This window comes from Scomber japonicus, chromosome 2, assembly GCF_027409825.1.
Source record: "Scomber japonicus isolate fScoJap1 chromosome 2, fScoJap1.pri, whole genome shotgun sequence".
In the NCBI taxonomy this organism is placed as follows: domain Eukaryota; kingdom Metazoa; phylum Chordata; class Actinopteri; order Scombriformes; family Scombridae; genus Scomber; species Scomber japonicus.
The window spans coordinates 18956722-18984540 of NC_070579.1; the positions used below are offsets into that span (position 1 = coordinate 18956722).

General features: G+C 38.0%; 1 protein-coding gene and 1 long non-coding RNA gene across 2 annotated transcripts; both read left to right on the plus strand.

Annotated features, from left to right (window-relative positions):
* Window positions 1-9358: 9358 nt before the first annotated feature.
* LOC128364886 (uncharacterized) lies at window positions 9359-10203 on the plus strand. The gene is made up of 4 exons (XR_008321790.1): window positions 9359-9383; window positions 9500-9541; window positions 9781-9864; window positions 10182-10203. It is a non-coding gene; the product is annotated as an uncharacterized LOC128364886 (long non-coding RNA).
* Window positions 10204-12501: 2298 nt separating this feature from the next.
* On the plus strand, window positions 12502-17140 carry cnga1a (cyclic nucleotide gated channel subunit alpha 1a). Its single transcript, XM_053326338.1, has 9 exons — window positions 12502-12506; window positions 12634-12750; window positions 12860-12922; window positions 13044-13079; window positions 13166-13282; window positions 13389-13493; window positions 13874-13980; window positions 15498-16108; window positions 16217-17140. Exons 1-9 carry the CDS (start codon window positions 12502-12504, stop codon window positions 17138-17140), a joined length of 2085 nt encoding a protein of 694 aa, XP_053182313.1.
* The last annotated feature ends 10679 nt before the right edge of the window (window positions 17141-27819 follow it).

A 27819-nucleotide genomic window follows, 5' to 3' on the forward strand; every position in this document is an offset into this window, starting at 1 on the left:
TTTCTTTTTTTTTTTTTTTTTTTTACAATTTATGACCCTGGTGAGATATTCAGTGTCACATTCAATACTTTTATCATCAGATACCTGAATAGTCTAGAAATGTGTTCTTCCCTGCTGCTGATTGGAACAATGAATGTGTGAGTAACATGTAAACGTAGCACACAAAGTAAGGAAATTTGTGTTTGGTAGAGTATTTCTTTGTTGTAACAATGCTTCTTGGCAATGCATGTTATACCATTGGAAAGCCTGTTTATTTCCCCTTTAAATGGTGCCACATTTTTAAGGAACATGCATTTGTTGCCCATGAAAAATTTGGCAAATCTTCTCTGCTAATGCTTATTTTGCTGTTGCTATTGACTCTTGTTTTGAGCTTCTGGTACCCCCAGGCACTGCCAATCAGGTACCAATCTGGCACCCGTGAGCAGGTCAGTTGGTGTCTACTCCAAGAATCAGCATGCCATGTTTTGTGTTCCACAAAACCAAGTTGGGGCATTATTTGGAGTGAGCCCTAGTACCATTTATTGCCAAAATAGAAATACTCTACCAAACACAACTTTTTGTGCTATGTTTATATATTTCTATTTCAGACATTTATGCCACAGGACTGCAATTATATAGAAGCAATAAAACTGTCATGATGGCAAAATGAAGAGCAATCATATTGAAGGTGTGTTCTGCACTAGACTGTGTAATCAACCATACACTGCTATTAAACTGAAAGTTCTTCAGACCACTGGTCATTTAGTAAAGCTGAGGACTAGACATTTATGCTGAAACTACTTATTGTATAGCATCACTCCCACCAACTGTGGTTGGCTGCCAGGTGAGCTGGTATCCTATAAAAGTGAAAGTGTCTCTGTGGAAGATACACTCATCATCTTCATCACCTTCTCCAGCTGTGTTGTTATAGCAGAAAGTGAGTTGTGAGGAAATTTAACATGAGTTCATTCTTGTTTTCCTGACTGGACCATAACATCCAGTGGGACTTTTTTTGTATTATCTTTGTAGTATGTGTTAATACAATGATGATTTATTTATTTTTTTGTAGGACTTGAACACAAAAATGAAGCTGGTCATCCTGTGTCTCTGTTTAGCCAGCATGGCCTCAGCTGCACCAGTAAGTTTTAAAACATAGACAAATGCTGCTCTTATATTGTGGAACGTAATTCAATTTAGGAAAAGTTATGGTCCATTTTATGTACATATGTCTGTCCATCTTCTGATCATCTTCATTTTCAGTCCTTCAGGTACCTGCCTCAATTTGTAGGTTCCAGACAACAGGTACCACCCACACAGGTAACTATGCATTTTGTGAGGAAGTTTATTTATTCATTTATTTTATACTATGCTAAAACAAAGTACTGTACAATAAAAATATTTGCTCATGTAAGCAATCTAAGATTTTACATCCACTCAGGTGAGAAACACCAACCCACTTGGTCTGTCTGTACCATCTCTACCAGGCGCAGGTGCTTATAGTGTGGAACTGGTACGTTAAACTCTTTTTTTTATCTTTATAATATTTCTAGTAACACATTGCTATTGCCACTGTTGCTATTGCCAGTGTTGCTTTTATTGTTATGAATTATTTTTCTCAGTTCATTTATGTATATGTATATTCTGTTTTTTCCTAAGATTTACCCTGGTGGTACAAACCCTTCACAGGTAAGCACACACATCACATCTTATTGGAGCATCTAGTCTTTTAAAAACAGTGGGGAAAAAATCACCTAACTGTACACTACCTTTCACTGATTTTTGTTTTTCTTCTCCTCTCTTTCCACAGCCGCTTACCGGTTACGGTCTAATTAAATTTTCCGTTCCTCAGCCAGCGGGCAGACAGAGTGTGGAAGTGGTAAGTGTTGCTTTTTCCCTTTCTTATAATAAAGGACCTGTTGGGACTGAGAACACCTCAATTACTGATTGAAAGAGCATGTTTGGTGCAACAAACAACCTGCTACAACATTATTTATTGAGCATTTTGTGCTATTGTTCTTCAACATTTGCAGTACTACCCCTATGACTTCAGTCAGCAAAGGGTAAGAATTTTACACTTATTTTACAATACTGTATAATGCATAATTGAAAAACCATTTTACATAGCACCATACATAATTAAATGTGTTCACTTTTGTTTCAGATAATGACAAACAGCCCTCCCATGTCAAACAGCCCCCATATGCCAAATGTGAGATATTATTTATTATAAATATCCATTGTATTTGTTTTTGGTGAAAACATGTTTTATTCATTACTCTGTTTTTTCACAGGTGTTCCAATTTGATCATTCTCCTCAAAATATACCCCAGCAGACCGCAAATGTGAGAGAAAACACACACAAACAGTACCAGTCAAAAGTCTAGACATCATTTTCTCATTCAAGTGAATGGGAAGGTATGCCTAAACTCTTGACTGGTACTGTATATCATCTCATTGTGCTTTCAAGACACTTCTTCATTTTTTGCTCATGAATTTGTGTTGTTTTCCTTTATTTTTTTAGGTTTCACCATTGGATGCTAGTCCTCACCCATCCCAGGGCCCCATGCAACATATTCAGCAGGACCTACCCACACCGACAAAGGTTTGTTTGAGTAACACACTGTATTACCTTATCTTAAACATAAATCTAAGGTTTGTACTGGGACAAAAAAGTACAGAAAGAGATGAGTAATGGTATGAATAAAAATGTTATTGAGCAAAGTGTAAGAACAGTGTATGATATTCACGATATTTTAAGTTTTTAAAACTTCTTTATCTTTGCAGATGCCAGCACAGGTCTGAAGTGGAAGAGAGGCATCCTAACCCTAACATTCAGGCATCTGCCGTGCTATTTACGGATATGCTTACTGAAGTTAACATAAAAGTCTGGAATTAACATAAAATAACACATTTTTGGCATAACATTACTTTTCTGAAGAATTTTCTTTATAGTCTAAATGAACAATAACCTGTTGTAGACCTGTAAACTCTTCAGCCGCCATCTGATCTCAGCTATAAACTATTGCAATAATGCTGTGGGAATGTGGCATTTCCAAAGAGTTGCATTCCACAGTATATAAGAAATGTGCTGCATACTTTATCTATGTTTAATCATTTCAGCTTCTGTAAAAGTATTTTTCATTAATAAATAAAGTCTTTCAAGCAATTTCTGATTTGTATGTGTTTATTTTGCTTTTTGCTGGAAATAGTAGCTGCTTCCTACAGATTGCATATATTTGTGGATTGAAAATCTCACGTGTGGAGCACAGCTCTCCATGAACTGGAAGGTGCCACTGCCATATTTACACTGTATTTGTGCCAGATTTGTCACCATATCTGTGATGTGGTATCTGTACTGGAATTTTTATTTTTGTCTTTCGTTAATTTGAAAGCCTGGGCTATGTTGGAAGCCACGATTGTCCCAAAAATCTGTTCTCCATATTGCTCAATTTATCCTGTCTTCTTATAAAATGGCTTCTGATCCTCACTGATTTGACTATGTGGACATGTTTTGGCATCCAATACTGACACATTGTTGCAATTGAAATGTTTTGGCTGCAAATATTTCTGAGTATAGTTCAAATGTGTTTGTTTATGAATAATGTTTAAACATGGAAAGGGCAAAAGAAGAAGGGAAGCTTTCCAAATCCAGAGACTCTTTTGTTACTGTTGGAAAGGAAAGATGCATTCAGTGTGACACACCCACAGAAAATAAAACATACATATACTTCAGTTGTTTTATCCCAATTCATGTCCACAGGCACCTCTGTCCTGCAATGCAAGACTAAAACAGTCACTGAACGGAGCATTTAGAATACAAAGTATCTCTCATACGGCAGAAAAAGCCACAGTACATCATAATTTCAAACAGCGGTCTAGTACATTTCCCCCTCTATAAAATTCAACTGTGTATGAAACACCACACGAGACACCTTGAAGGGAAAGACAGTGGTTTTATTCTAATCTTCCTGATCCTCGCTCGCCTGGGGACAGGGGCTTGTCACAACAGGGCTTAACACTTATCTCTTCAAAGATACTGGAAACATAGGCGCCATCCTCTCACGCTATGACTGTCTCTTCTTCACAAGTTCACTTTCCTGGAACTGTAGGTCATATACATCTATAACTTATATCAACCAAAGGAGAGGAAATGATGATAGCTTAATTTGACTTGCCACAACTATAATCTTTGGCCTTTGTACTATACAGTACTTCTGAGAAGTCAGGCCAAAACATACAAAAAAAGGGTGTGTAGAAAGAATGGTAAAACCTTATTGAATTTACTCTTCTAATTGTAGTCTCATATTCCATCAGGTTAGCTTCATAAATTAAAGTTATCTGATCAGATTTTTTGTTGTTGTTGTTATTGCTTCTAAGCAAAGAAAATTTAGCTGGTTCACACGGGACAGGAAGACATAGCCCCCACAGTCATGTGTGTTTGCTTAGAAAGTGATGGGTTAATTACCCAATCACATTTTGATTTATAGTGGGTGGTACGAAAAATCATGCCCTAGGCCTTACCGAAAGCCAAAGCTATCTTGCTTGTAGCTTAGCTCACCACACATGCTGTAGTTATGTTTGTCATGTCAAGGCTCTCTTGTCATATAGTTTGTATGGTAATGCTCCTGTTACATCTTTAACATTATTATAGGTCCATAAAAAACCTTTTTGTGTACATAGTAATTATTTTAAGTTTAACAGTGTAATGCTAATTGTGCTAGCTTTGCCATTTTACTAAGGAATTTCCTATTTTATTACTATCTTATTATCATCATGTTAAGTGAGGATTACTATCCCATCAACCAGTCCACTTGGCAGTGGCAGTGCTGGACCTTTGGCACAGCGGGGATGGAGCCCTCTTGAGGGGCCCTTCTGATAAAGCCATTTATTTCACAACTGTAAAATAACTGATATATCCTATCCTGTCTTGTCCATAAACACAAATTGTTACTTATTGAGCCAAAGTAAAGAAAGTAAAACAGATAGTCAGTCATGTTCAAATGTCCATTCAGCACCACCCTTGATAGACAGCAACAGGCTAGGTACACTGTCTCAGTACCATGTCTTCGTTACACACGAATAATTACATAAAACAACACTACAAAGCCTAGTCAAATACAAACTAGACATTCCACAAAACCACAGGCAGTGACACAGAAAGTTAAACAACAGATTAACCTTTAGTCAGATGTCTTCATAGCCAACATTTAAGACTAATTATGGACGTTTGTAACTTTGTTCAGCCATGAAAAGGTGAGAATGCTGAGTATTTTCAAAGATGTAAGAGGAGAACAGGATGCAATTCAACTTTTCTTACTCTGTCAGTTCTTACAGTTTAATGCACCTGATTTGTACTTTATCTCAATTTTACATCCTAGTTAGAAAAAAACACATGATCTTGATTTGTTACATGACAATGAGGGACAACATGATGTATTCATGGATACACACACTGCTACCTTGTAAAACTCCTGGCAGCTAAATAGAGTGGCAAAGGCCCAATAAAGAGGATACTAAGCGGTGGCATCAATGATAATACAAGCAGGCCAAAGTGTCCCCTCTGGTGCTATTTGCTGCATAAGATGAGAATTACTTTTCAGTGTTGAGGGCTCATTTCTGCTCTGTTCTTATATGATTTCCCTGATTGCTAAAAGTATTCTTTGATTTTGAGACAGCCTTATACTGCAGTTATTTAGCCTTTCTCAAGCTATTGTATGGTTGAATCCAATTTTATTTTTTAGAAAAAAACAACAACTACCCCCTCAACATTTTTAACAGCCCCCTCAGTTACTTTATCTGAGAGACACAAAGATTATTTGATATTCATTGACAAGAATAATATACAGTACATTCTGGGTGGCCAGCTTTATATTTTCAGTTGTTACCTTTGTATGGTGTTGATTTTGTAGCCTAAATAATTTCTGTGAGTTTTATGACTTGTTTACATTGGGTATAGAGAAGACGCCCAAAGTTAAAATGATTATTTTGCCTGTTCCTGTTTACTTTACGTCATAGTTATTTAAAGTGTTACAGTCGCTTACCCCTCCCTCTCTTTAGCCTTGTTGCTGCTTTTTTGGTGTGTGTGGGGTTTTTTGGCTGAGCCCAGCTACAATCACCACTGATAACACTGAAGGCAACAGACTTGAAACAAAGTAGTTGGAACATAGCACTGTTTTTTTAAATTCACTGTTTAAGGAAAGCATATCTAGAATACAGCTTTGCAGAGTCCTTCATTATTTGATTTGGAACCTATAAACATAACAAACCTACAATGTTCACTATCACTCTAAAGTTTGCCACACCTGCTAAAACAAACAGGGATTAGTGGAAAAACTCAGACACTACAAAAAAAGCTCTTCCCATTGGCAACGTGTCTGTTTCAACCACACGCACACGCACATGCACATGCACATGCACGTGCACACACAAACACACACACACACGCACACACACACACACACACACACACACACACACACAGATATTGGCTTTATTTTGATGCAACATCATGCTTTGGGTTAAAATAACTACTACCTTCAAGTCAGGGATTGTCGTTGTCACGGATACAGTAACCAGTTTAGGGGATGATATTGGTCATGGTTTTAAAAAAACACATATTGAAAGTTCGAAACAGGATACAAATAACAATCTCTTACGTTAATATCCAACATGTACACATATATATATATATATATATATATATATATATATATATATACCGTATATATACATATATATACATACTATACAAACACACACACACACACACACACACAAATGTTCTATCTTAATTTTGATGCAAATTATGATCTCAAAACTTCTGTATACTTCATGACCTGTGTTAACCTTAACAGCATTTTCATATAAACATGGTTTTGAACTTAAGACATGTTTTTCTTAGAGAGGGATATTATAGTAGGGTGGCAGTGCATAAACCTCTTATTACATAGATGAATACACATTTGGTGTTTTGTGCGAAAACCATAGGCCCTAGTTTACAAAGTCGTGAGAAAAAGTGATATGTTCACACGAGTCACCCTTCAACTTTTTCTCAGCAAGCGAGTGAGTGCATGTGTGGCATACACCAAGAGAGCATTAATGTTTCCCCTCTACAGTGAGAGAGTCTGATGGCTCTATTAAGCTGTGGGGGGCACTTTGCTGGCATGTTTTGGGTCCCTTCACAGGGAAGGGTCACTGCAAATCTATGCAAAGTGGTTCTGAGTGACCATCTTTATCCTATGATGGAACATTTATATACAGGATGATAATACCCCCATCCAAAGGGTTGAGAGGTCACTAAGTTTGATGAGTATGAAAATTATGTGAATAATATACTATGGCCTTTGCAGTCGCCAGATCCTAATCCAACTGAACACCCACGGGAGAGTTTGGACTGACGTGTTAGAGAACGCTCTCGATCACCATCATCAAAACACCAAATGAGGGAATATCTTTTAGAAGAATTTTGTTTATCCCTCCAGTAGTTCAGAGATTTGTAGATTCAAAGCCAAGGCACATTAAGTCTGTTCTGGAAGCACATGGTGACCCAATACCTTACTAAGACACTGGAACTTCACTAGAATAGCTTAGCAACAATGATAGGAGGACATTTCTCTTCACTCAATAACGTTAAAAGTAAAGATACATTTGTCAGCTAAAAAAGATGATAGGAAATGAGAGAAAGCATAATTGAGCTGAGAGCGAGAGAGAGAGAGAGAAAGCAGCAGTGGTCGAGCAAGCTAGAGAGTGAATGAAGAGTGGTGAGATAAGAAGAGTTAATATGAACTTTGGTGTATGAAGAGTAATAAAATTTTAAATCTATGATCACCACAATATGAAGTCTATGGGAGGAGCAGGAACTTGTGGCCGGGCCCACTGGTAGAAACACTACTGTGCATAATCAGTAGACTGCATGCCCCCACAAGTAAACCCAGAAGCTCGAAACTTTTTTGCTGTTTGCTGCAGGCAAGAACTTCTTACTGGAAGAATTAAGCCCCAATTTCGGTCCAGTATCCAGCTCTAATAATACATTTATGCATGCGAACACACGGCCCATTTGCAATTGCAAGAGAAAACGGCTGCTAACTTGTGTGTAGTATGGAAGTATGGAAAGCAGTATTACTCAGTCCAACGCCTGAAGTATGTTTTAAATAACTTGATTATGTTCCCTCAAATCAGCACAATTATGTATTCCTGAAACACTATTATGTTGCAATCAAACCTTCTAGTTTTGATGGTCAAAACTGCAATTATCTAGTAGTTGTAGTTGTACAGTACCAGTAGTTGTAAAGCAAACAACATCCAAATGTAATTTCTAAAGTGCATCTTCCGTTGATGTGTAGTTTACAGCAAGAAATTGTGTGATCTTAGGACCTACATTTATTTGACTGTAATTTTTAGTATACAGTAGTAGTTATCCCAGTTGTGCACCAACTTAACTGATGGATACATAATTCTTTAGTCTTACATGATGTCTGACTTGAATGTTTTCAAATCAAACACAGTTTTGCTTCCCAGTGATTACTGTCATGCTTATGTCAGCTACATACTGTCTATTTGGTTTTAGGGCAATAAAGAGGGGGGTATGTGTGGTAAGCATGGTTGCACAACTTGTAATTAAATAAGAGGCCTTAACCATACATGCCCTTTTTTCCAGCTTTGAAGTGTAAGGAGATTTCTTCAAACACATACTTCTGCATGTTTTACTGGATGTGATTGGCTGACACAGGATCTTCCAGTATATAAATGGCATCCATGTTGAGGGATGAAGTAGACTTCTTTCTATCCTTGAGGAGACACATCTTCAGCCTTTCTCTGCGCCAGGAAGAAGGTGAGATGGATTCTAAGATGAAATCTAACACTGCTAATGTTCTTCATCTTTCTTTAATTTTAAGTGTTTGTTTACCAAAGAAATTTAAGAAAACTGTAGAATATTTGTCATAGTGAGCTTTGTTTTTCTCCAGAAACAGTCATGATGAAGCCAGTGATATTCATGATGTGCCTGCTGGTCACTGCATTGGCTGCCCCTGTAAGTCTTTCCTGAACATAATATGTCACTGAGTCCGGTGACTGATCCATAAATATTGTTGCTCATAATGGCATACAATCATTGTTGCTTGCTCACTTCTCTTCTTTGTTTTACAGGTTCCAGGGAGTGAAAGCGAGGAGGTAAGAGGGCTTTTTTGGGCTGGTCTGTGAGGTTTTGTGTCTGTCTGCCAAGACATGTCATACCATGTTTTTGTCATGTCATCAAATGTACAGCATGATAGATGTCTGACAGAGAGGAGATAATTGGCTTAATTGCAGTACATGTCTGGAGATGTCTGGTATTTCTTCAGCAGGTTGCAGCACATGCTAATGAGGCCCTGAGGTGGATGGAGATGTACAGGCTGTACCAGCAGCAGGTTAGTGGGAGGGCATTTTATTTTTACCCCAATACAGAAATATTGATAAATGTCTGGTACATTCAGATTACTTGCCATTAATAATTAAACATTGTCATTAATTTATACTATTTTAGGGACTAGTTGGAAACCCTTTCCTTCCTGCTGCAGATGCTCCTGTAAGTTCATTTCCTGTTAGACTCTAATATAATGTTAGCTACTATACAGAACTGTAAAAATGTATTTTAACGTAAAAATAGTAATTACTGAAGTTGTGTGTAACTTATTCACGTAGTATTCATTTGTTCAGGCTGAGACAGTTTTGGCATCAACATTAAGTGCATATCAGCACTGAAGGAAACTTCAAATCTTCCTCAACTTTAAACTGTTCTGAATGTAAATGATTTCACTCATGCAGGCCCATGCTGCACCAGCCCAGCCAGCTGTCGTCCTCCTTCAAGCTGTCCAAGCTGTTGGAGATACATCAGAGGAGGAGACAGAGGTGAGCAACCATCTTCACATATTATTGAACAGAATAATTGTATGTTATTACTACTGCATGCTCATAAATAGCACAATTCCTCCTGCTGAAGGTCCCAAACTAAAATGAAGCACACAATATGATAATATGATTAAATATGATTTAACATTGGGTTTTAATCTGAATTAACAACAAAAGCATCTCGACTGGATTAGTTTCAACAGGCTGAGTAGCACCCTCCATGATTAGTAAACTCTCCTTTCAGTAGATAACCAAAATAGACTGTATATAAACTCATACATACATACACACTAATTCATATCCTCTCTATTCCCTAGGCACAGGGTGGCAACCCTGCCCTTAAAGCTGCTCTTGCTGCCCCCCTTAACTCTGATGAGGAAGAGGAGGCTGAGGAGGTGGAGGAATCTGAGGCTGAGCCAGCTGTGGTGCCTGAAGCAAATCCAGCAGCTGTGGTTGACGCTCCTGTAGATGTTGCACCAGTTGATGCTGCTGGTATTCAGGCTGCTCCTGCCGTTGATGCTGCTGCCGTTGATGCAGCTGCTGTTGATGCTGCTGCCGTTGATGCTGCAGCCGTTGATGCTCCTCTTGTTGATGCTACTGCTGTTGATGCTGCTGCTGTCGATGCTGCTGCTGTTGATGCCGCTGCTGTTGATGTTGCTGCTGCTGATGTGCCTCCTGTTGATGTTGCCCCAGCGGCTCCTGAGGTGTCTGTTGATGTGGCTGTAGCAGATGTCCCTGCTGCTGCTGATCCTGGTGCTCCTGATGCTGCCCCACTGGCAGCTGAGACTGACATGACTGGGGTGGCAGCAGATCCTGCTGCGCCATTGTAGATATCCTCCTGTTATTACTTTACCAGTCCAAGTGCACCTCTGCAAGCAGTTAGGACAGCAGGTGGAAACAGAAATGTGTACTGTAGTCACAGTACAAAAGGTTGAAAAATCTTCAGCATGGTGAATACAGACTGAAGAAAAATATGTAAAAATATACATAAAAAAACTGTAATGCTCTTAAAAACTGTAATGCTCTTTGTGAAAAAAGTACTAAAGAGGTAATGTGTGTGTGTGTGTGTGTGAGTGAGTGTGTGTGTACAAATAAATGTATTTTCAGTCCAGAATTGGACACTTTAAATTTTGTTTTTCTTTGATTAAAGGAATTATGTGCTTGAAATTCAATAAATGCAATAGTGATTAATATGTTATGAGACATTTGTCATTGCTGATTTGTTTCAGGCAGGAACCTGTCCCTTGTCTCTCTCTCTACAATGAAATGAAGGCAAAACAGCCATAAAAACATGGCATCTAAAACCTCCATTGGCTGGTGACAAATCCATGTTTTTCCTTTTCTAATAACAAAGTCCTATAATGTCACCGCCCTTCACTTTAGCCAACAGGGAGTGCCATACATCCTGTGATTAAGATGTACTGTATATTGTAGTACCCCGAGGAGCACCTGCTATTAAGACACACAACTTAACACTCAGATATAATTTCACTCTCATGATACTCATTCATTTAAAAGGGACCAGATCCACCTGATCTGAAATCTGTACTACCTGGTACGATCTAATAGGATCAGAGCTGGATATGGCTGAGAGTGCTGACTGTGCAGGAGATGGCAGTGTGTGTATGTGTGTGTGTGTGTGTGTGTGTGTGTGTGTGTGCGTGTGCGTGTGTGTGTGTGTGTGTGTCTTTGTGCCTAAATCCTCAACTGTTCCGCAGATGGTCAGGAAAATTATAGCCTATTATAGATAAAAATGGAAGTGTCAACACAAAATGGTTTTTGGTGTTCTGGATCCACACTGACAGGTTAACTCATAGTTGTCCGAGCGGCTCAAAGCATATCTCATCTCCTACTGGAGTGGACATATAAGAGGGATGAGTGACTTTGCCTCGCCTGTTCTCAGCCACCTCTAATCCTCAAATCCTTATCAGGGTCACCAAGACTCTATTACACAGTTAGTTAGACTCAGTGCTTATAGGTGTCAGCTGTGTAGCTACATTTTGATATTAATTTTGATATTAATTTTAATGAGCATCCGATGATTGATACGACCATTGATACACCAGCTCACAGACTACTGAAAACTATACAAGGATCAAAAGAAAATGGACTCAACATTACATTAATTAGTGGAAAAGGTAAGTCAAGTCACAAGAAACTGAATGGATTATACTTCATCATTACACTTTGGAAACTTTATTTGCAAAATCACCAGTTTGTGTGTTCAGCAGACTTAACGTCACAAAATACAGTTTTTCTCCATTGATTTGATACATTTATGTTGAAATTTCAGTTGCAGTTCTCTTTACTTTTTAAAGATTAGTCAACCAAACACTTTTTTGTAGTAATTGAACGTGTCTGAAAACAGAGAATATGGCAGTTGGTGTGATACGGATGTAAATCTATGACCTGATGTTAATGACGGGACAGATATGGAGTAATAAACACACTTCCTAAAACATTTGGCTAATTTGAATGCATTTTTTATCAGTACTAAATGGCTGCAGATGTGAGCTATTATGATTTGATGTTGTGTTTTGAAAATGATTGCTTTTTCTTTCTGCTCTTTTACATACAGAGACTTGTGTTGCAGTATTTTGCATTTGCTTACATTTGTAGTTACAAGGCATCTAAACAATGGAGTAAGATACATGTATTTAATGTAATTTAAAATATACACCTATCTTATCACAAGGGTGTGACAAACCAATTTATTAACCTCCAGTTAGCCTCACACAAAATCTCCACTTCTGATTCATTTTTTTGCAGGCTATACTGCAGATCTGCTGCCATGACCACTACAACCACCCTTCCCCACATCAGTGTGCCACCTCTCACTGCACCACAACTTGCCACAGAAAGTGAAGAGCACAGCGAGGATGACCTGTAAGCACAATTTCAAAGATATGTTAAATGTTAACAGTGGACTTACTATACATTAATGAGAAATAACAAGAAAGTTAATTAACTTTGTGTAACATGCTGTTTGTTTCAGAAGTCTGCCTCCATCAAATCCTCGTTATCTGCTCAACATGAATAACAATAATAATAATGAAGAGTAAGTACAACTATAGTTATAAAGAGATGGGTGAAACCTTTGTAAAAAAAACACAGTTTCCGTTGAAATATCTCAGTCATTTGACAAGCCTTATTAAGCATTTTAATGAATCCCTTACTAGGGAGAAAAATAAGAAAAGGAAAAAGGAGAAGAAAGAGTAATATTCCTATTAAAAGTTTTAGTAAATGCAGCATAAACGAATATTTGATGCTCAGTGCTCTCTGATGTTGATTTGCATTACAGAAACAAGGATGACAAAGAGAAAGAAAAAGAAAAGGAGAAGGAAAAGGAAAAGGAAAAGGAAAAAGAAAAAGAAAAAGAAAAGGAAAAGGAAAAGGAAAAGGCAAAGGAAAAGGAAAAGTAAGTGGATCATACAGACAGAGCATCTTCCTCAGGACAATGAATACAAAATCTTTTCAAGCATTGTTTTAATAATTTAATTTACCCATTCTGCCTCTTCTCATAGGCCCAAAGAAGTGTTTGTCATGAATCCTGCAGGGAATTTGTATTACAACTGGTTGTCCATCATCACAATGCCCGTCATGTACAACTGGACCATGATCATAGCCAGGTGACCTCTATAAGTCAGTGATTCCTTGTCAGCGCTGTAATTTTCCAGCAGGTCAAATGTTCAAATTATTCCATTCAGCACATTAAGCGCTATTCATATCTTAGCCCATATGAAATGGTTATATATCCCTGTTATTTATTCATGTGAAAAATAGCCCTGTCCTTGCAATAATTTCATAAGATGGTGGGCAAGTTTATTTAATTTGAATTCAATGCAATGATTTATTTTATACTTTGTAAGCTTGGCACAACATCAGCTGCAGCAGTACAGGACATAGAGGTGCAGAAAAGGAAATGCTTATACAAGTTATCAACATGATTATTTAAAAAAAAAAAAAACATGCCCGCTCAGTGCTGATGGTTTTCTTCTCCTGCAAACAGGGCTTGCTTTGAGGAGATCCAACACGACTACTTCATTTACTGGGTTTTCCTGGACTACACCTCAGACATAATCTACTTTGTGGATATACTCGTCAAGTCCAGAACAGGTGAAAACTGGCATATAATTCCCAACCACAAGAAAACCATGGTCTGGTAAACGATGAGCAGTGTTGGGAAAGTTCACTTTGTACACACATTTTAAAATGAACTAGTTCAGTTCATAGTTCATAATTCAAATTTTTGAACTAAGTTCACAGTTCCAAAAATGAACTAGTTCATAGTTCTTTTTTTCAATATGTTGCAATATGCAATTATTTTATCAGTTTTAATACTGAAACTATGCGTCAGATTTCAAAATTGTTTTAAGTAATCATACGAAGATGCAGATGTTGAAGGCAGAGTCTGAGGTAGAGCTGCTCAGTGCTGCTGCCTTCATTTGTTTTTGCCTCCGTACTTTGCATTTTGATGATGCATGCAGCGGTGCGACTCTGTGGTGGCTCCCGTTGCCAGATTGGGTGTTTTTTGCCGGGTCTTCGCCTGGAAGGCTCTATGGAAATTTGGCACTCTTGAACGAAGTTAAACTGTGAGAGAGCGCCGCTCACAAACGCCAGAATGAACGCGTTCACAGTAACATTCATCAGGTAGAAATACAGTACGTTCAGTTTATGTTTGCCCAAAATATGAGTTCAGGAATGATCGTTCATTGAACACGTTCAGGCACAACACTGACGATGAGATCATATTCTTTTGGATTCTGTATTAAAACAATAAATCACAAAACCCACACTGATAAAGTTATCGGCCGTTGCAATTCAAACACTGTTTGCAAAAAGATCCTTTCCTAAAGCAGTTCCACTGTAAATGATGAGCAACAAAGTCCACAATTTTGGCTCTTTATATAATGCGTTCAGAAGTTCAGCTGAAGCTAATATGAGGCTTACTCATATTAGCTAATATGAGGCTTACTCATATTAGCTTCAGGGTTAGGGTTACTTTGTTTTTAGAACAATACTTTTCTTGGTTTCCAATCCCTCCAACTCAGCTCAGCACAAACAGAGAAAATAAAAAAAGATAATGTTGTACTAATATTAAGCCTCACATTAACTTCAGCTGAACTTTAGAATCATTTTTTATACAGAATAAGGAATATAGGTTTTGTTTTGTTGTATTATGATGGATTTGAAAACATGTCAACTTGTCTTTAATTATTTTAAACTCAATGTTTTACTGTGCTGATGTAAAGTATTCACCCATTTTGGACTTGTAATGTGTTTTATTAATTTGAATTCTAATCAATATAATTATTATATTATATATTATTATCATTTCTTGGGACACAGATCAACAGAAATTTGAATTGATCCAAATTATGAGCTCATATGAAATGGCATGAGTTTCTTTTATGACATGTCCAATCATCATTGAACAGTTTTTAGAAGCTGATTATGAATGATTTAAAAAAAAAAAAATTGAATGGAGATCATTCGTGCAAGGAGTGACAGGAATGCTTGTAGCGATTATAGTAAATATTTCTGAATAGCATTTAACTTCAAAATTTGCCTAAAACATTTGTGTTTTATGCATGAACAACAGAATTTCCATACTTCTTTCTCTGTCAATGCAGGTTACCTTGAACAAGGCCTGATGGTGAAAGATGAAAAGCTGCTAAGGGATCGCTACATGAGTAGCTTCCAGTTTCGTATGGATTTCATTTCCATGTTGCCCACTGATATCTTGTATTTCGTCCTGGGTTTTGATTACCCAGAGATTCGCATCAACAAGCTGCTGAGAATTGGCCGCATGATAGAGTTCTTCACGAAGACTGAGACTAAAACCGACTACCCCAATATCTTTCGTATTGGAAACTTGATCATGTACATCCTCATCATTATCCACTGGAATGCCTGCGTCTACTATTCCTTCTCCAAGTATATTGGTTTTGGCACTGATGATTTTGTTTACCCAGCTGTGGATGACCCTGAACAGCCTGATTTTGCGCACCCCATGAGGAAATATGCATTCAGCCTCTACTGGTCCACAATGACCCTAACAACTATTGGAGAAATGCCACCTCCAGCCGTGGACTCAGAATTTCTCTTCCATGTGGTGGACTTCTTAGTTGGGGTCCTCATCTTTGCCACCATTGTAGGAAACATTGCTACCATGATCTCCAACATGAACGCTGCCCAAGCTCAATTCCAGTCTCGAATTGACAATATCAAGCAGTACATGCATGTAGGTAACCATTCCTTTTTACACTGATGAAATAGGCTGACAAAAAAAGCACAATTAGCTGTTCTTTGATTATATTTTAAATGTTCTCAATTTGTTTTCTTTTCCTAGGCTCGAAAGGTCAGCGAGGATCTTGAGTTGCGAGTCATCAAGTGGTTTGACTATCTGTGGAATAACGGCAAGGCACAGGATGAACGGGAGGTGCTGAGGTATCTTCCAGACAAGCTAAAAGCTGAGATCGCCATCCAAGTTCATATGGACACGCTCAAGAAAGTTCGCATTTTTGCAGACTGTGAGGCCGGCCTGCTGATCGAATTGGTGCTCAAGCTCCGGCCACAGGTGTTCAGTCCCGGAGACTACATCTGCAAAAAGGGTGATATTGGCCGTGAGATGTATATCATCAAAGATGGAAAACTTGCAGTAGTTGCTGACGATGGTGTCACACAGTTTGTTGTCCTGGGAAGCGGCAGCTATTTTGGTGAGATTAGTATCCTTAATATTAAAGGCAGCAAAGCGGGCAACAGGCGAACAGCCAACATCCGCAGCATTGGATACTCAGATCTTTTCTGCCTGTCCAAGGATGACCTGATGGAGTCACTGACAGAGTACCCAGATGCTAAAGGCATGCTTGAGGACAAGGGCCGAGAAATCCTGATGAGAGATGGCCTGATAGAGTTGAACCCAGCTAACATTATGCCTGAGGTCAAAGACCTAGAGGAGAAGGTCAACAGACTGTACAGCTCAATGGAACTGATGCAGATGAAGTTGAGGAGGATTCTGGGAAATTACACATCCACCGACAAGGCTCTCAGACATCGCATCGCTGATCTGGAGCGCATGACAGGAGAGGAGGTAGAGGAAGAAGACGAAGAAGAAGAAGAGGTGAAAAAGGATATTCAAGAGGAGAAAAAGGAAGATGAAAAAGCGGGAGAGGATGAAGGAGATGGGGAGAAAAAGGAAGAAGAGGGAAAAGATGAGGAGGGAAAAAGTGAAGAGGAAAAAGACAAGGAAACTACAGAGGAAGACAAAAAGTAAATCCATATAGCTTCTACAAATCACAGAGCACTTTTCTATGTAGCCCTAGATTCTTTAAACACAAGGACATCTTTCTTACTGGACTTGCTTCTTAAATTATTAACAGATTATTAAAACTGCAAAAGACTAAAAATAAGAAACACTAGAGACTGGCTGAAATACCTACTGGAACTTAAACAGGTATTTCTATTGTATATGTATAATCAAATTGCTGACAGTAATTCAATGGACAAGGCCAATGGAAACATTCAAATAAAATACTGGCTTCAGTTGTCTTATTTATTGTGACTTCCATTAAAATTTTACTGTAATTTTCATGACTGTATACACAGATTCATACATTTTATACTGGAAAACACTCAAGCCTGCAGTACACACTGTTGTCCACATGAGGATAGTAAAAAGCAAGGATTTGCAGGTAACCACATGGCATGGTATGCAGTTTGTGAAGCTCTGGGACTGAAACACTCCCTGCACAACTGTTATACCAATCAATAATTGATAATAAAGGTAATTAAAGCAGATGGAAGGTTAATGGCAAAGACATGCTATTCATTTCTGTTGCAGATCTCATACACAGTGGCAGTTCACCAGTTGCATATTAAAACAAGACAGAATTAAAGCGTTGAACTCATTCTTATTGTAGTAGATACAAGTAAATGATAAAACCAAAGCAGGTACAAAAGTTCAATTATAGGCATGATAACACATTTTAGCCATATATTTATTGTTTAGACAATTAAATCTCCTCCTGGCTGGTTCATCATTTTTTTCTGGAGCCCTTCTATTCAAACTTGGCTGGTGATGCTCATTATTTACTTCATCTCTGAGGAGTGAGTGTGAAATTGAGACAGATCAAGAATTTACAACATACATAAATAAATGCTTAAGTGAGTAAAAAGGATAGAGCAGGATAGAGCAGGATAGAGCGTAATCTCACCAGATTTTGATAATGCTGTAGGCACATGGAAAAGATTGCCACCTTGTCACCTGAGAGATCTGCTTGGATTACATGAGAACGGTTCTTGGTAGGCCTGAGTAATGGGGCCGTAATTTACCGGTAAATTTCTTTTTGTTTCAAAAATTACTGTATGATATCTTGAGGACTGCACACATGTTTTTTTTTATCAGCAGAGAAACACATCAACTACACATGACCTATTATTCCTTTCCACAAAATCTGTATCATCACGCCACATAAACCCACCTCATATGTGGTTTAGTCATGTGTGATGGAAGCCACAGTGAACAATTGCTCTACAGAACACTGACCAAATGCCAGTAACGGTTTCTTTTTCCACCTTTTTCCTTTGTAATGTTGCAATTATTTTTTTTATGTCAAAGCAAATTTGTTCTTCAGTTGTAAAATATTTGTACACTTTACTGAACAAAAGGTTGAAGGTTAAAACAAGCTCATTTCCAGTTAAGATAGCATTGTCTAGTTTATGCTTTTGAGCTCCAGTGCTCTGAACCATGAAAATAAAACATTGTGATTTTTAAACTGAAAAGCATTTCCACTTGAAGGTAAAGGCCTTTATTCAGCAGAAAGATACTGGAAACTATTACTGGACATGTTGGAATTTACATTAAACGTCTGACTGTGTGTGTGCATGCATGTGTATGGCATATCAGGGAACATGTCAGACTTAACTCTCCTCAGAAAGACGTAAACCAAAGAAAAAATCAATTTCCACTTCAAAAGCTCACAAATCTTCTTCTCTCACCATATGTACAGAGTGTTCATCACCGCCGCACTTAACCTGTGAACAGAACAAAACACTTGCACTCTAAGCCACCAGACATCTGAAGGAACAAAAACAATTGCTATACACTCACCCTCTGTCTTTTAAGTAAGCCAGTGAACATGTGACTATTGATCATCCTTTTTCTGTTCGTCTCTTAGCACTGATGTCTAGGTGGCACTAACACAGCCACGTTCAAGTTCTAATCCATTATTAAAGTCATTGATAAAACCAAACTAAGAAGAAAAGAAAGCAATTTGTGTTAATTAACACGGTTGAAAGAGTGATTTGATGACTCTGTAGGCGCTACATGTGTCACCCTCTCAGGAATTTTTTCTGACTTCATAATTGTCAGTAATTGTAGCTACATTCATGGAAAGGACCACATCTTAATTATAGTAAATAGTTTATCATACTCATAGCAAATTAACCTTTGGAGGCCCCAAAATCCCAAGGGCCCCACAGGTCCTTCACTTTCAGTGGTTTGTGATAGGATAGAAACTATACATTATTCTTTTTAATGATTGATAGTTGTTGGGTTTTTTTTCGATTAATCAATTTTATTGTTTGTTGTGTAATCTGTATCCAAAATATTTGATTTACAATGATGTAAAACAGAGGAAAGCAGCAAATCCACAGTTTGGCATTTTGTTTTAATTAATTATCAAAATAGTCAATGTTAATATGATTAACTGCAAATATTTGACACTAGCAGAATATCAGCTGAAGTATAAAGAGCAATATAATACACTATTTAGCTTGAATAGATCCACTTCACACATTCAAAATGCATTAAGACTTTCTTGTGTCATAATACACTGCCTGGCCAAAAAAAAAGTCGCCACCAAAACAAAAGGTCACATTGTAATATTTCGTTGGACTGCCTTTAGCTTTGATTACGGCATGCATTCACTGTGGCATTGTTTCGATAAGCTTCTGCAATGTCACAAGATTTATTTCCATCCAGTGTTGAATAAATTTTTCTTATTGATTCCTTCTCCAACACATCCCAAAGATTCTCAATGGGGTTAAGGTCTGGACTCTGTGGTGGCCAATCCATGTGTGAAAATGATGTCTCATGCTCCCTGATCCACTCTTTCACAATTTGAGCCTGATGAATCCTGGCATTGTCATTTTGGAATATGCCTGTGTCATCAGGGAAGAAAAAATCCATTGATGGAATAACCTGGTCATTCAGTATATTCAGGTAGTCAGCTGACCTCATTTTTGGGCACATAATGTTGCTGAACCTAGAACTGACCAACTGCAGCAACCCCAGATCATAGCACTGCCCCACAGGCTTGTACACTAGGCACTAGGCATGATGGGTGCATCACTTCATCTGCCTCTCTTCTTACCCTGATGAATCCATCACTCTGGAATAGGGTAAATCTGGACTCATCAGACCACATGACCTTCTTCCATTGCTCCAGAGTCCAATTTTTATGCTCCCTAGAAAATTGAAGCCTTTTTTCCCGATTAGCCTCACTGATTAGTGGTTTTCTTGAGGCTACATGACTGTTCAGTCCCAATCCATTGAGTTTCCTTTGCATTGTGCATGTGGAAATGCTCTTACTTTCACTATTAACCATAGCCCTGAGTTCTACTGTTGTTTTTCTACGATTTGATTTCACCAACTATTTAAGTTTGGTGAAACGTTTGGTGAAATCAAATCATAGAAAAACAACAGTAGAACTCAGGGCTATGTTTAATACAGGCATGCACAGGCATATTCCAAGATGACAATTCCAGGATTCATCGGGCTTAAATTGTGAAAGAATGGATCAGGGAGCATGAGACATTATTTTCACACATGGATTGGCCACCACAGAGTCCAGACATCAATACAAGATCTTGGTGAAAAATTAATGCAACACTGGACAGAAATAAATCTTGTGACATTGCAGAAGTTTATCGAAACAATCAAAGCTAAAGGCGGTCCAACGAAAAAATTAGAGTGTGTGACCTTTTTTCTTTTTTGATGGTGACTTTTTTTTTGGCCAGGCAGTGTATTACATAATACTGTATTACAAATGGGCTTTACCCAGTTACCCATATTTCACCGGGCTGCTTAATCCATCCAAGGTCCACTTACTAACTGTTTTCTGGAGCCTTTAACTCCATCTCTCAGCTTTCATCAGCAGTTGTTATTGTTGTAATTTTCTGTTTGTGTCATAAATATGTACAAGGTGTTATTATGTAAATGTATCTTAATATAAAATTATTTTAAACTGTAGACATTGTTAAAAATCTTTGCTACAGTTAGAATCTTTTCACACAACTAGGTCTACTTTAAATTCCCTGCTTTTATCTGGAACTGTGAGAGCATACCCTGTGTTGTATAAATATTAATGTCACAGACTCTGTGTTGTCATGAACTCAATTGTGGTAGCCAATGAAAATGTTCTGGCAGACTGGGCTCTGTGGAGCGATGGAGCACGTGTCATTTATCCTGAGGAAATTGCTGCCTATAATGCTGATTTCCCAGTGGAGATATGTCTCTGTGGGATTCAGTGCCTTAGGGGTTTCAATGTATTGAACAGTATTCGCACAACTACAATCATCAAAATGGGAGTAAAAAGGGCTAGATTTTACATTTGCTGCATTAGCTGAACAGTAAAGCTGTTTACTTTGCTTACTTTACTTGCTTGTCATCTCCAATCATTTGAATGCTTACTTTCCAATTAACTCATTAAATTGCTGATTATAATGAAAATAATTAGAACATCTGATAACTATTGAATTTATTAATTAGTGACAGTCATACATTCCTACATATCAGGCTTTGGACACAGACAGTACTTGTGAGTAAGATCAATTTATTATTTTGGATTTTTCATGGGATTTACTTTCAATAGGAAAAGTACAGAATATCATCAGATGTATTCTTTCACCACTTGGCTCAACAAATCTCCACTGAAATTGTAATTAATTACAAATCTGATACACTTTGACCCAAATATTTCCATTTTATACTATTTCATTATTCTACTCCACCACATTATTAAAAATTTCACTACACTGTTAATATATCTGAGGTAGAAATAGACTGAGAATGTGTACGGAAATGCTAAATCATTATACAGTACAGGCATCTGTACAATTGGACATTATACAGCTTCAACAGGCATGTAACCTCTGTGGAACTTAATGGGGGCCAGACGGACAGCAGCAGGGGTAAGATGTGGCTTTGCAGGGGCTAATCTCCTATTAGTGTGTGTTGTTGTCTCCAGCCTGAGAAGCTGTTTGCATCAGTTAATGAGGTTGTTGTTATCTGTGCTGGGATGTAACACATTGTCTTTTGGTGTTGATCTTGAAGACTTTGTTTATGCAGCATTGTGTGTAACTAAATTCTATGTGCTTCCTGGACCCAATTGGTTATCCATCAACATCAGTTTGACAGCTATAGTTATATAACATATTATATAATAATGTATTACAATACATTATGAGATACAAAATCCTGGACTTGTGTCTATCATTGAGAGACAGAGTGAGACGTTTGACCAAAGAAATGCTGCAAACTAATGAGTAAAAAATGGAAAATCCACACCATCATATTTTGAAGAGGCAGACAAGGTAAAAGATATCAGAGACCTCTCCAAAATAAAATTCAATAACAGTAGTCAAGGTGCAAATATCAAAGGATTAATAAGTAAAACAAAACAATGCACTCTATTTAAGCAGACTAGCAGCTGCACGCTTAAGGACACAACTTTGACCTTTGTGTAGTCTTAATATTCTGTATAATCCTAGTCATAAGAGAGTCAAAACTGACCTTCCTTTACTAAACACTTACAGTATAATGAAGTAGCTTAATTGAATTTTAAACCTCAAATCTATTTCGCATGAAGAAACAACCCATCACTCATCACAAACCTATCTGGGTTTTCCCTTTTCACAGTGCAGAAAAACTGCACTTATTCACTGGACACCATTTGTTTTAATTACAACATACATGTCATAGGTTTTACCTTTTTATAAAAGTAGAGGTTTATTAATATTATTATTGTAAAGGATCTGCATAGGTGTACATTTTACCAAGAAAAACACTCCATCTAAGAGGATGGCAGAAATGTGCTGAACATTGTTTTTAATGTCTTCTATTAAAGGGAAAAATGAGGGTTTTTTTGGCACCATATTCTATTACTATGAAAACATAAGGAAGATAAATCAGTCAACTCTAATTAGTACATGCAGGACAGTGCAAGTTTGTGTGCATCTCTTCCTCTTGCCTGCCCCAGCTGAAGCCTCATGTGGATCATAACAGGATTCAGCCCCCTGACCAGCTTCCACAAGTGCTGCAGAGACTGCGGTGTCAGGGTGGAGCTCCCTTCTTTGAATGTGTGTCTTTCCCAGCTGCTACAGGAACACCATCCTCTTGTTCCACTCTCAGGCCTCCAGGTAGGGTTGATCTTGTGCCATATCATGAAGGCATTGTATGAGGACACATCAATGATGTTATGGAAGATGACACAGGGCCAGCGGACCAGCGGACCAGCGGACCAGCGGACCAGCGGACACCTCTCCACACCTCTTTTGTTGTGGTTGTAGTCCAGGATGATGGCTGGCTTCCTGTCCACACAATCACTGATTTTAGCTGTTTTGTGCAGTGCAATCTGGAGGACCACATTCTGGTTCCTCTTAAGAAGATAAAAAACTAGAATGGTGGTGTTAGGGGTGAAGGCAAACTTTGATGAGAAGGCCTCTCTCTAGCTCATTGTGAGGAGTGCAGGGGGATCTCAGGCTTGTTCTTTCTAACTGTGACAACCATGTTCATCTTCTTCAACAGCTGCTGGCTGAGTTCATAAGAGTGAAGAAATTGTCACATGTGGGGCTGTCCCCCCTCAGTCCATCTATCACATTAAGCACAACCGCATTACCTGGTTTTTCTCCGGGCCTACACTGGTCGTGATTGTGCATCACAATATTAAAATGATGATGATATGTTAATGAATCAGGAAGAAGAATCCAGATAATATGTGTGTTGCAACTGTGAAAAGGTGTTTTAATGCAGCAATTTGCTTTTTTTTTTCATTATAGCTACCTTTACTTAAGTAAACACTTTAAATCTCAGAGGGCACAAAGACTCAAAAGAATACAGGTCCTCAAAACCCAGAAGAATTCTCATTTAATGGAGTTCTATTGACAAAAACTGCCAATACACTGATAGACACTATCCCCCAGGTCTCACAGGTTATAAAACACTAATGTTGCATGTTGGGAATACAAGTAGGGTGGTGAAATGACACCCGCTGATTGGTGTCACAGCCTTAGAGTATGTGTGCCCTGCAGGGTGGGGGGCAAAGTAAAGGGGCGGGGGGGGGGGGGGGGGGGGGGTAATCTCTGGTGTACCTTGAGAACAACAAAGGTCTGTCTATCTACACGTAAACTGCCTTGTCACTGCCCATTTTAGTGGAGGTTGTATAACAATACTATCTGACTCTGAATTTGAGTCAAAATATTTTAGAAGCACAAACACACCCTATGATAACCTTCAATTGATTAGTATTTGACATCCTGTTAGTGGTCAGTATTGATGCTCACTTTGCACTCAGAAACTACAGAACACTGAGCAACAAAGTAAAGCTTTAGCAATAAATCCTTATTAGGAATGTAGTGTTCAGCTGTTAATGTCTGAGGTAAGGATTAATAAAGATAATTAAGAAGCAATGTTCTTTCATTAGCAAATAAATGGCTGTCCCTGGTTACATTTTGAATTGATAAAAGTGAATAGCCCCGAGCTGTGACACGAGTTCTGACACACCACAGAGGCAGCTGTGAAAAGAGCTGACGAAAACGCTGCAGCTCAAGCTACGCAACTGCTGCCCTGATATTTCCTCAAGAAATGTTCCAGTAAGACACGAGCATAAATGACATTTCATGTCAAAAAATGTAATTACCTAACGACAATCAAGTCTCTGCCATGCAGCACACACATAACAAAGCCCACAGCACCTAATTAGGCAGCCACTCTCAAAATGATCAGAGCAGAGAACAGACCAGGGTCAAGACTGGACTCTGTGAAAATATGCATCACATGCAAATGAGGCATTTTTTACTTGGATTTTAGCCTTTGTCTTGATCAGTGTGCTTCTTAAAAGCTACAACTGTAAACCACATGCTGCTTTAACAATGTACCCAATGTGCTTAATGCCGCTCCAAGAATTTTTGTGTAAATCTAGATGGAGATCTTGTTTCTATACAGCCAATCAACTCTTTGCCTAATGTACTAGTACCATCAATCATAGGCAGAGCAGACAGTGACACTGACTAACAGTCATACAGCAGCCGGTTACACAACACATAGCCACAAACTCTGAACAACAACAACACCACATTAGCTTTCTTTCTAAAAATCTCTCTCTATGACTTACAAACGTAAATTAACGTCTTGTCCTGCACCTTAGCTTGTTGATCAAGCCAGTGAACATTCATTGGGAAAAAGCACACTCCTAATGTAAGAGGGCTAGATAGCTAATTAATTAATAATTAGCTGAACATTAAACAGCATGTAAATGCAAATTCTACATTGGTCCATTTAAATGCTTGTATGGTCCTTCAACCACTACTAACAACACACTGAATGCCAGCTGTTGTCAATCAAACACAGAAAACCAACACTGCACAAAAGGTGCATTTCTGGTATTTCCAAATACCTTTTTATTCCTTTTAATATATATATATATTTTTTTTTTAAACTATTAAAAAACACAACATTATTTTTCATTTCAAATATGCCTCACTTTCTAAATTTGAATTTCTGAGGCAATATTTTAGCCTGGTAGATAAGAGGCATCAACAATATCCTTCATTTCTGGAAGGGGAACTTTGTTGCATGTCATCCTTGTTTCTCTTTCCAGTCTGTCCCTACTGTTTGTCAACAAAACCTAATAATGCCAGAAGAAACACCCTAAATTTATATAAATAAAATGTCATTTCCAGAGCATTTTTTATCCTACAGGAATATGGAAAAAGAGCAACAATTTAAACATAAACCTTTCTGACAGCTTTTCAAAATTCACTGGATCTCAACTTGTCAGTGTCAAATTGTAAACAGTGGCAGATCTGTCAATCACAAGCAATTGCAAAAAAAAACCCAAACATTCTTCATCCTTTGATTTTATACAGTGCTTGTCAAATTTCCATGAATATATTCCCACAGTATTCCTCAGAGAACTGAACTTCATATTTCCACAACACATTTAAATACGAAAATTTAATCAATTCAGCACAGACAACACACCATTGCTTCTGTCATTAATCTATCATGTGGTCCAGAACTACTGAATTTGGGAATGAACACTGTTGTCACACAGAACCTGAAAGACCATGAATTATGGAAAAAGAAATTACTTGTCAAAGCATTATTTGTATGCACCTAAACGTGTTCCTGGAGCACATTCAGGCCAGCTCCCCACAGTATTTTTGCATTTAAGCAGATCTGCCTGGTTCATCCCTGAGTACATCACATGTGGTTATATTCATCCCTTTAATTACAACATAATAGCACCAGTTCTACTGCTCTTTAATGAGAGCCGCTCAGATCATACAGTAGACAACTGGAGAGCCCCCCTGAGTTTTTAAACAGTGATCAAAGAGAAAGCCACACAGATGAGGTGCGTGTCTTTTGTAAGTGGTTACCTTACAATTCTCTGCACCATACTGATGTTGGTTTTCTTCTGTGATTGTGGCCTTTTACAGTTCAAAGAAGAAAAACCTACATTACACTTCAAACTGGAGTCCAATCATAATCTGGCTGCTGACATAATATCAGTATTTTCCTATGAATACCCATGAATTCATAGGAATTATATCACTGAATACGTATTCTGATTTTCATACTACACACACACGTTTATTATTAAAGTCTCTATCATGTTACCTTAGGCAGTATTTGCATGTCCAGGGGGACCAAACTACAAAAATGTGAGCATCTGGTATGAATTTCAATCAGCATTTACATGCTACTACTGTACTATAGGCTAGGCTTCACACATACAACTTCTCACTTGAATTGCTACTGTACTGTGTCAGTCATTTTACAAACATCTTTTTTATTTACATTTATTTATTTTTTTGGGGGGGGGGACTACATTGGGTTGCTGCACCACAATCAACTCAATTGTCCCAGCATAATTTTAAGATGCTCTAAAGAATAACATGCACAAAGTATGAATAATACCATAGTGTTTAAGATAAAAATGTATTGTATAGATAATGCATAACATTAAAGATACACTGTAAAACTTTCTTTTAAACATACAAAAGTTTATCAGTGAAATGAAATGCATGTATCCAGTCTAACAGTAGTAAAGCATTGGAATTAGGAGACACTAATTTTATTGAACTTGCATATAAAGTCTTTGGTAATTAGACCAAATCATCATATTTATAAGGGGGAGGTGAAGGTGAAGAGTAGAATAGGATATCCCCTGATGGAGTCTAGACACTGGTGGTGATGATGAATAAAGGAATATTGGGATGTGGAAGAAAAGAGGAACAGCGGGTTTCTGTTAATCACAGACCTGCGCTGACATGATGAGGGGAATGAGGTGGAGATCTGGATGATAAGAAGAGAAGCAGGCCTCTGTGATCTCAGATCAGATGCTAACATGACGAGGTGGAGGTGAATACAGTGGTGGGAGGTTTTGATGATTCACAATGAAATGACAACTGAGAGCTACAGTGAAAAGAACATAGTTAAAGTTTGGCAGCTAAGACAGAGGCTGATAGAAATCATTGTGGATTCTGATTTGTTAACTACTCTATCACCCCTAATCAGCTGATACTAAAGCAGGACACACAGGGAGAGAGAAAGATAGAAGAATGAGAATGAATGAATGATTGATAGATAGTAATGGAGCTTCCTGCTTGAATTTACACTAATCTCCATTTCATTCCTCATAAATGCAGCAATTTCATGAAACATTTGAA

Coding starts and splice junctions, on each gene's coding strand:
- cnga1a (XM_053326338.1), top strand. Junction 13,080..13,165: donor AGGAAAAAGGAGAAGAAAGA/GTAATATTCCTA, acceptor TTTGCATTACAG/AAACAAGGATGACAAAGAGA. Junction 13,494..13,873: donor TGGACCATGATCATAGCCAG/GTGACCTCTATA, acceptor TCCTGCAAACAG/GGCTTGCTTTGAGGAGATCC.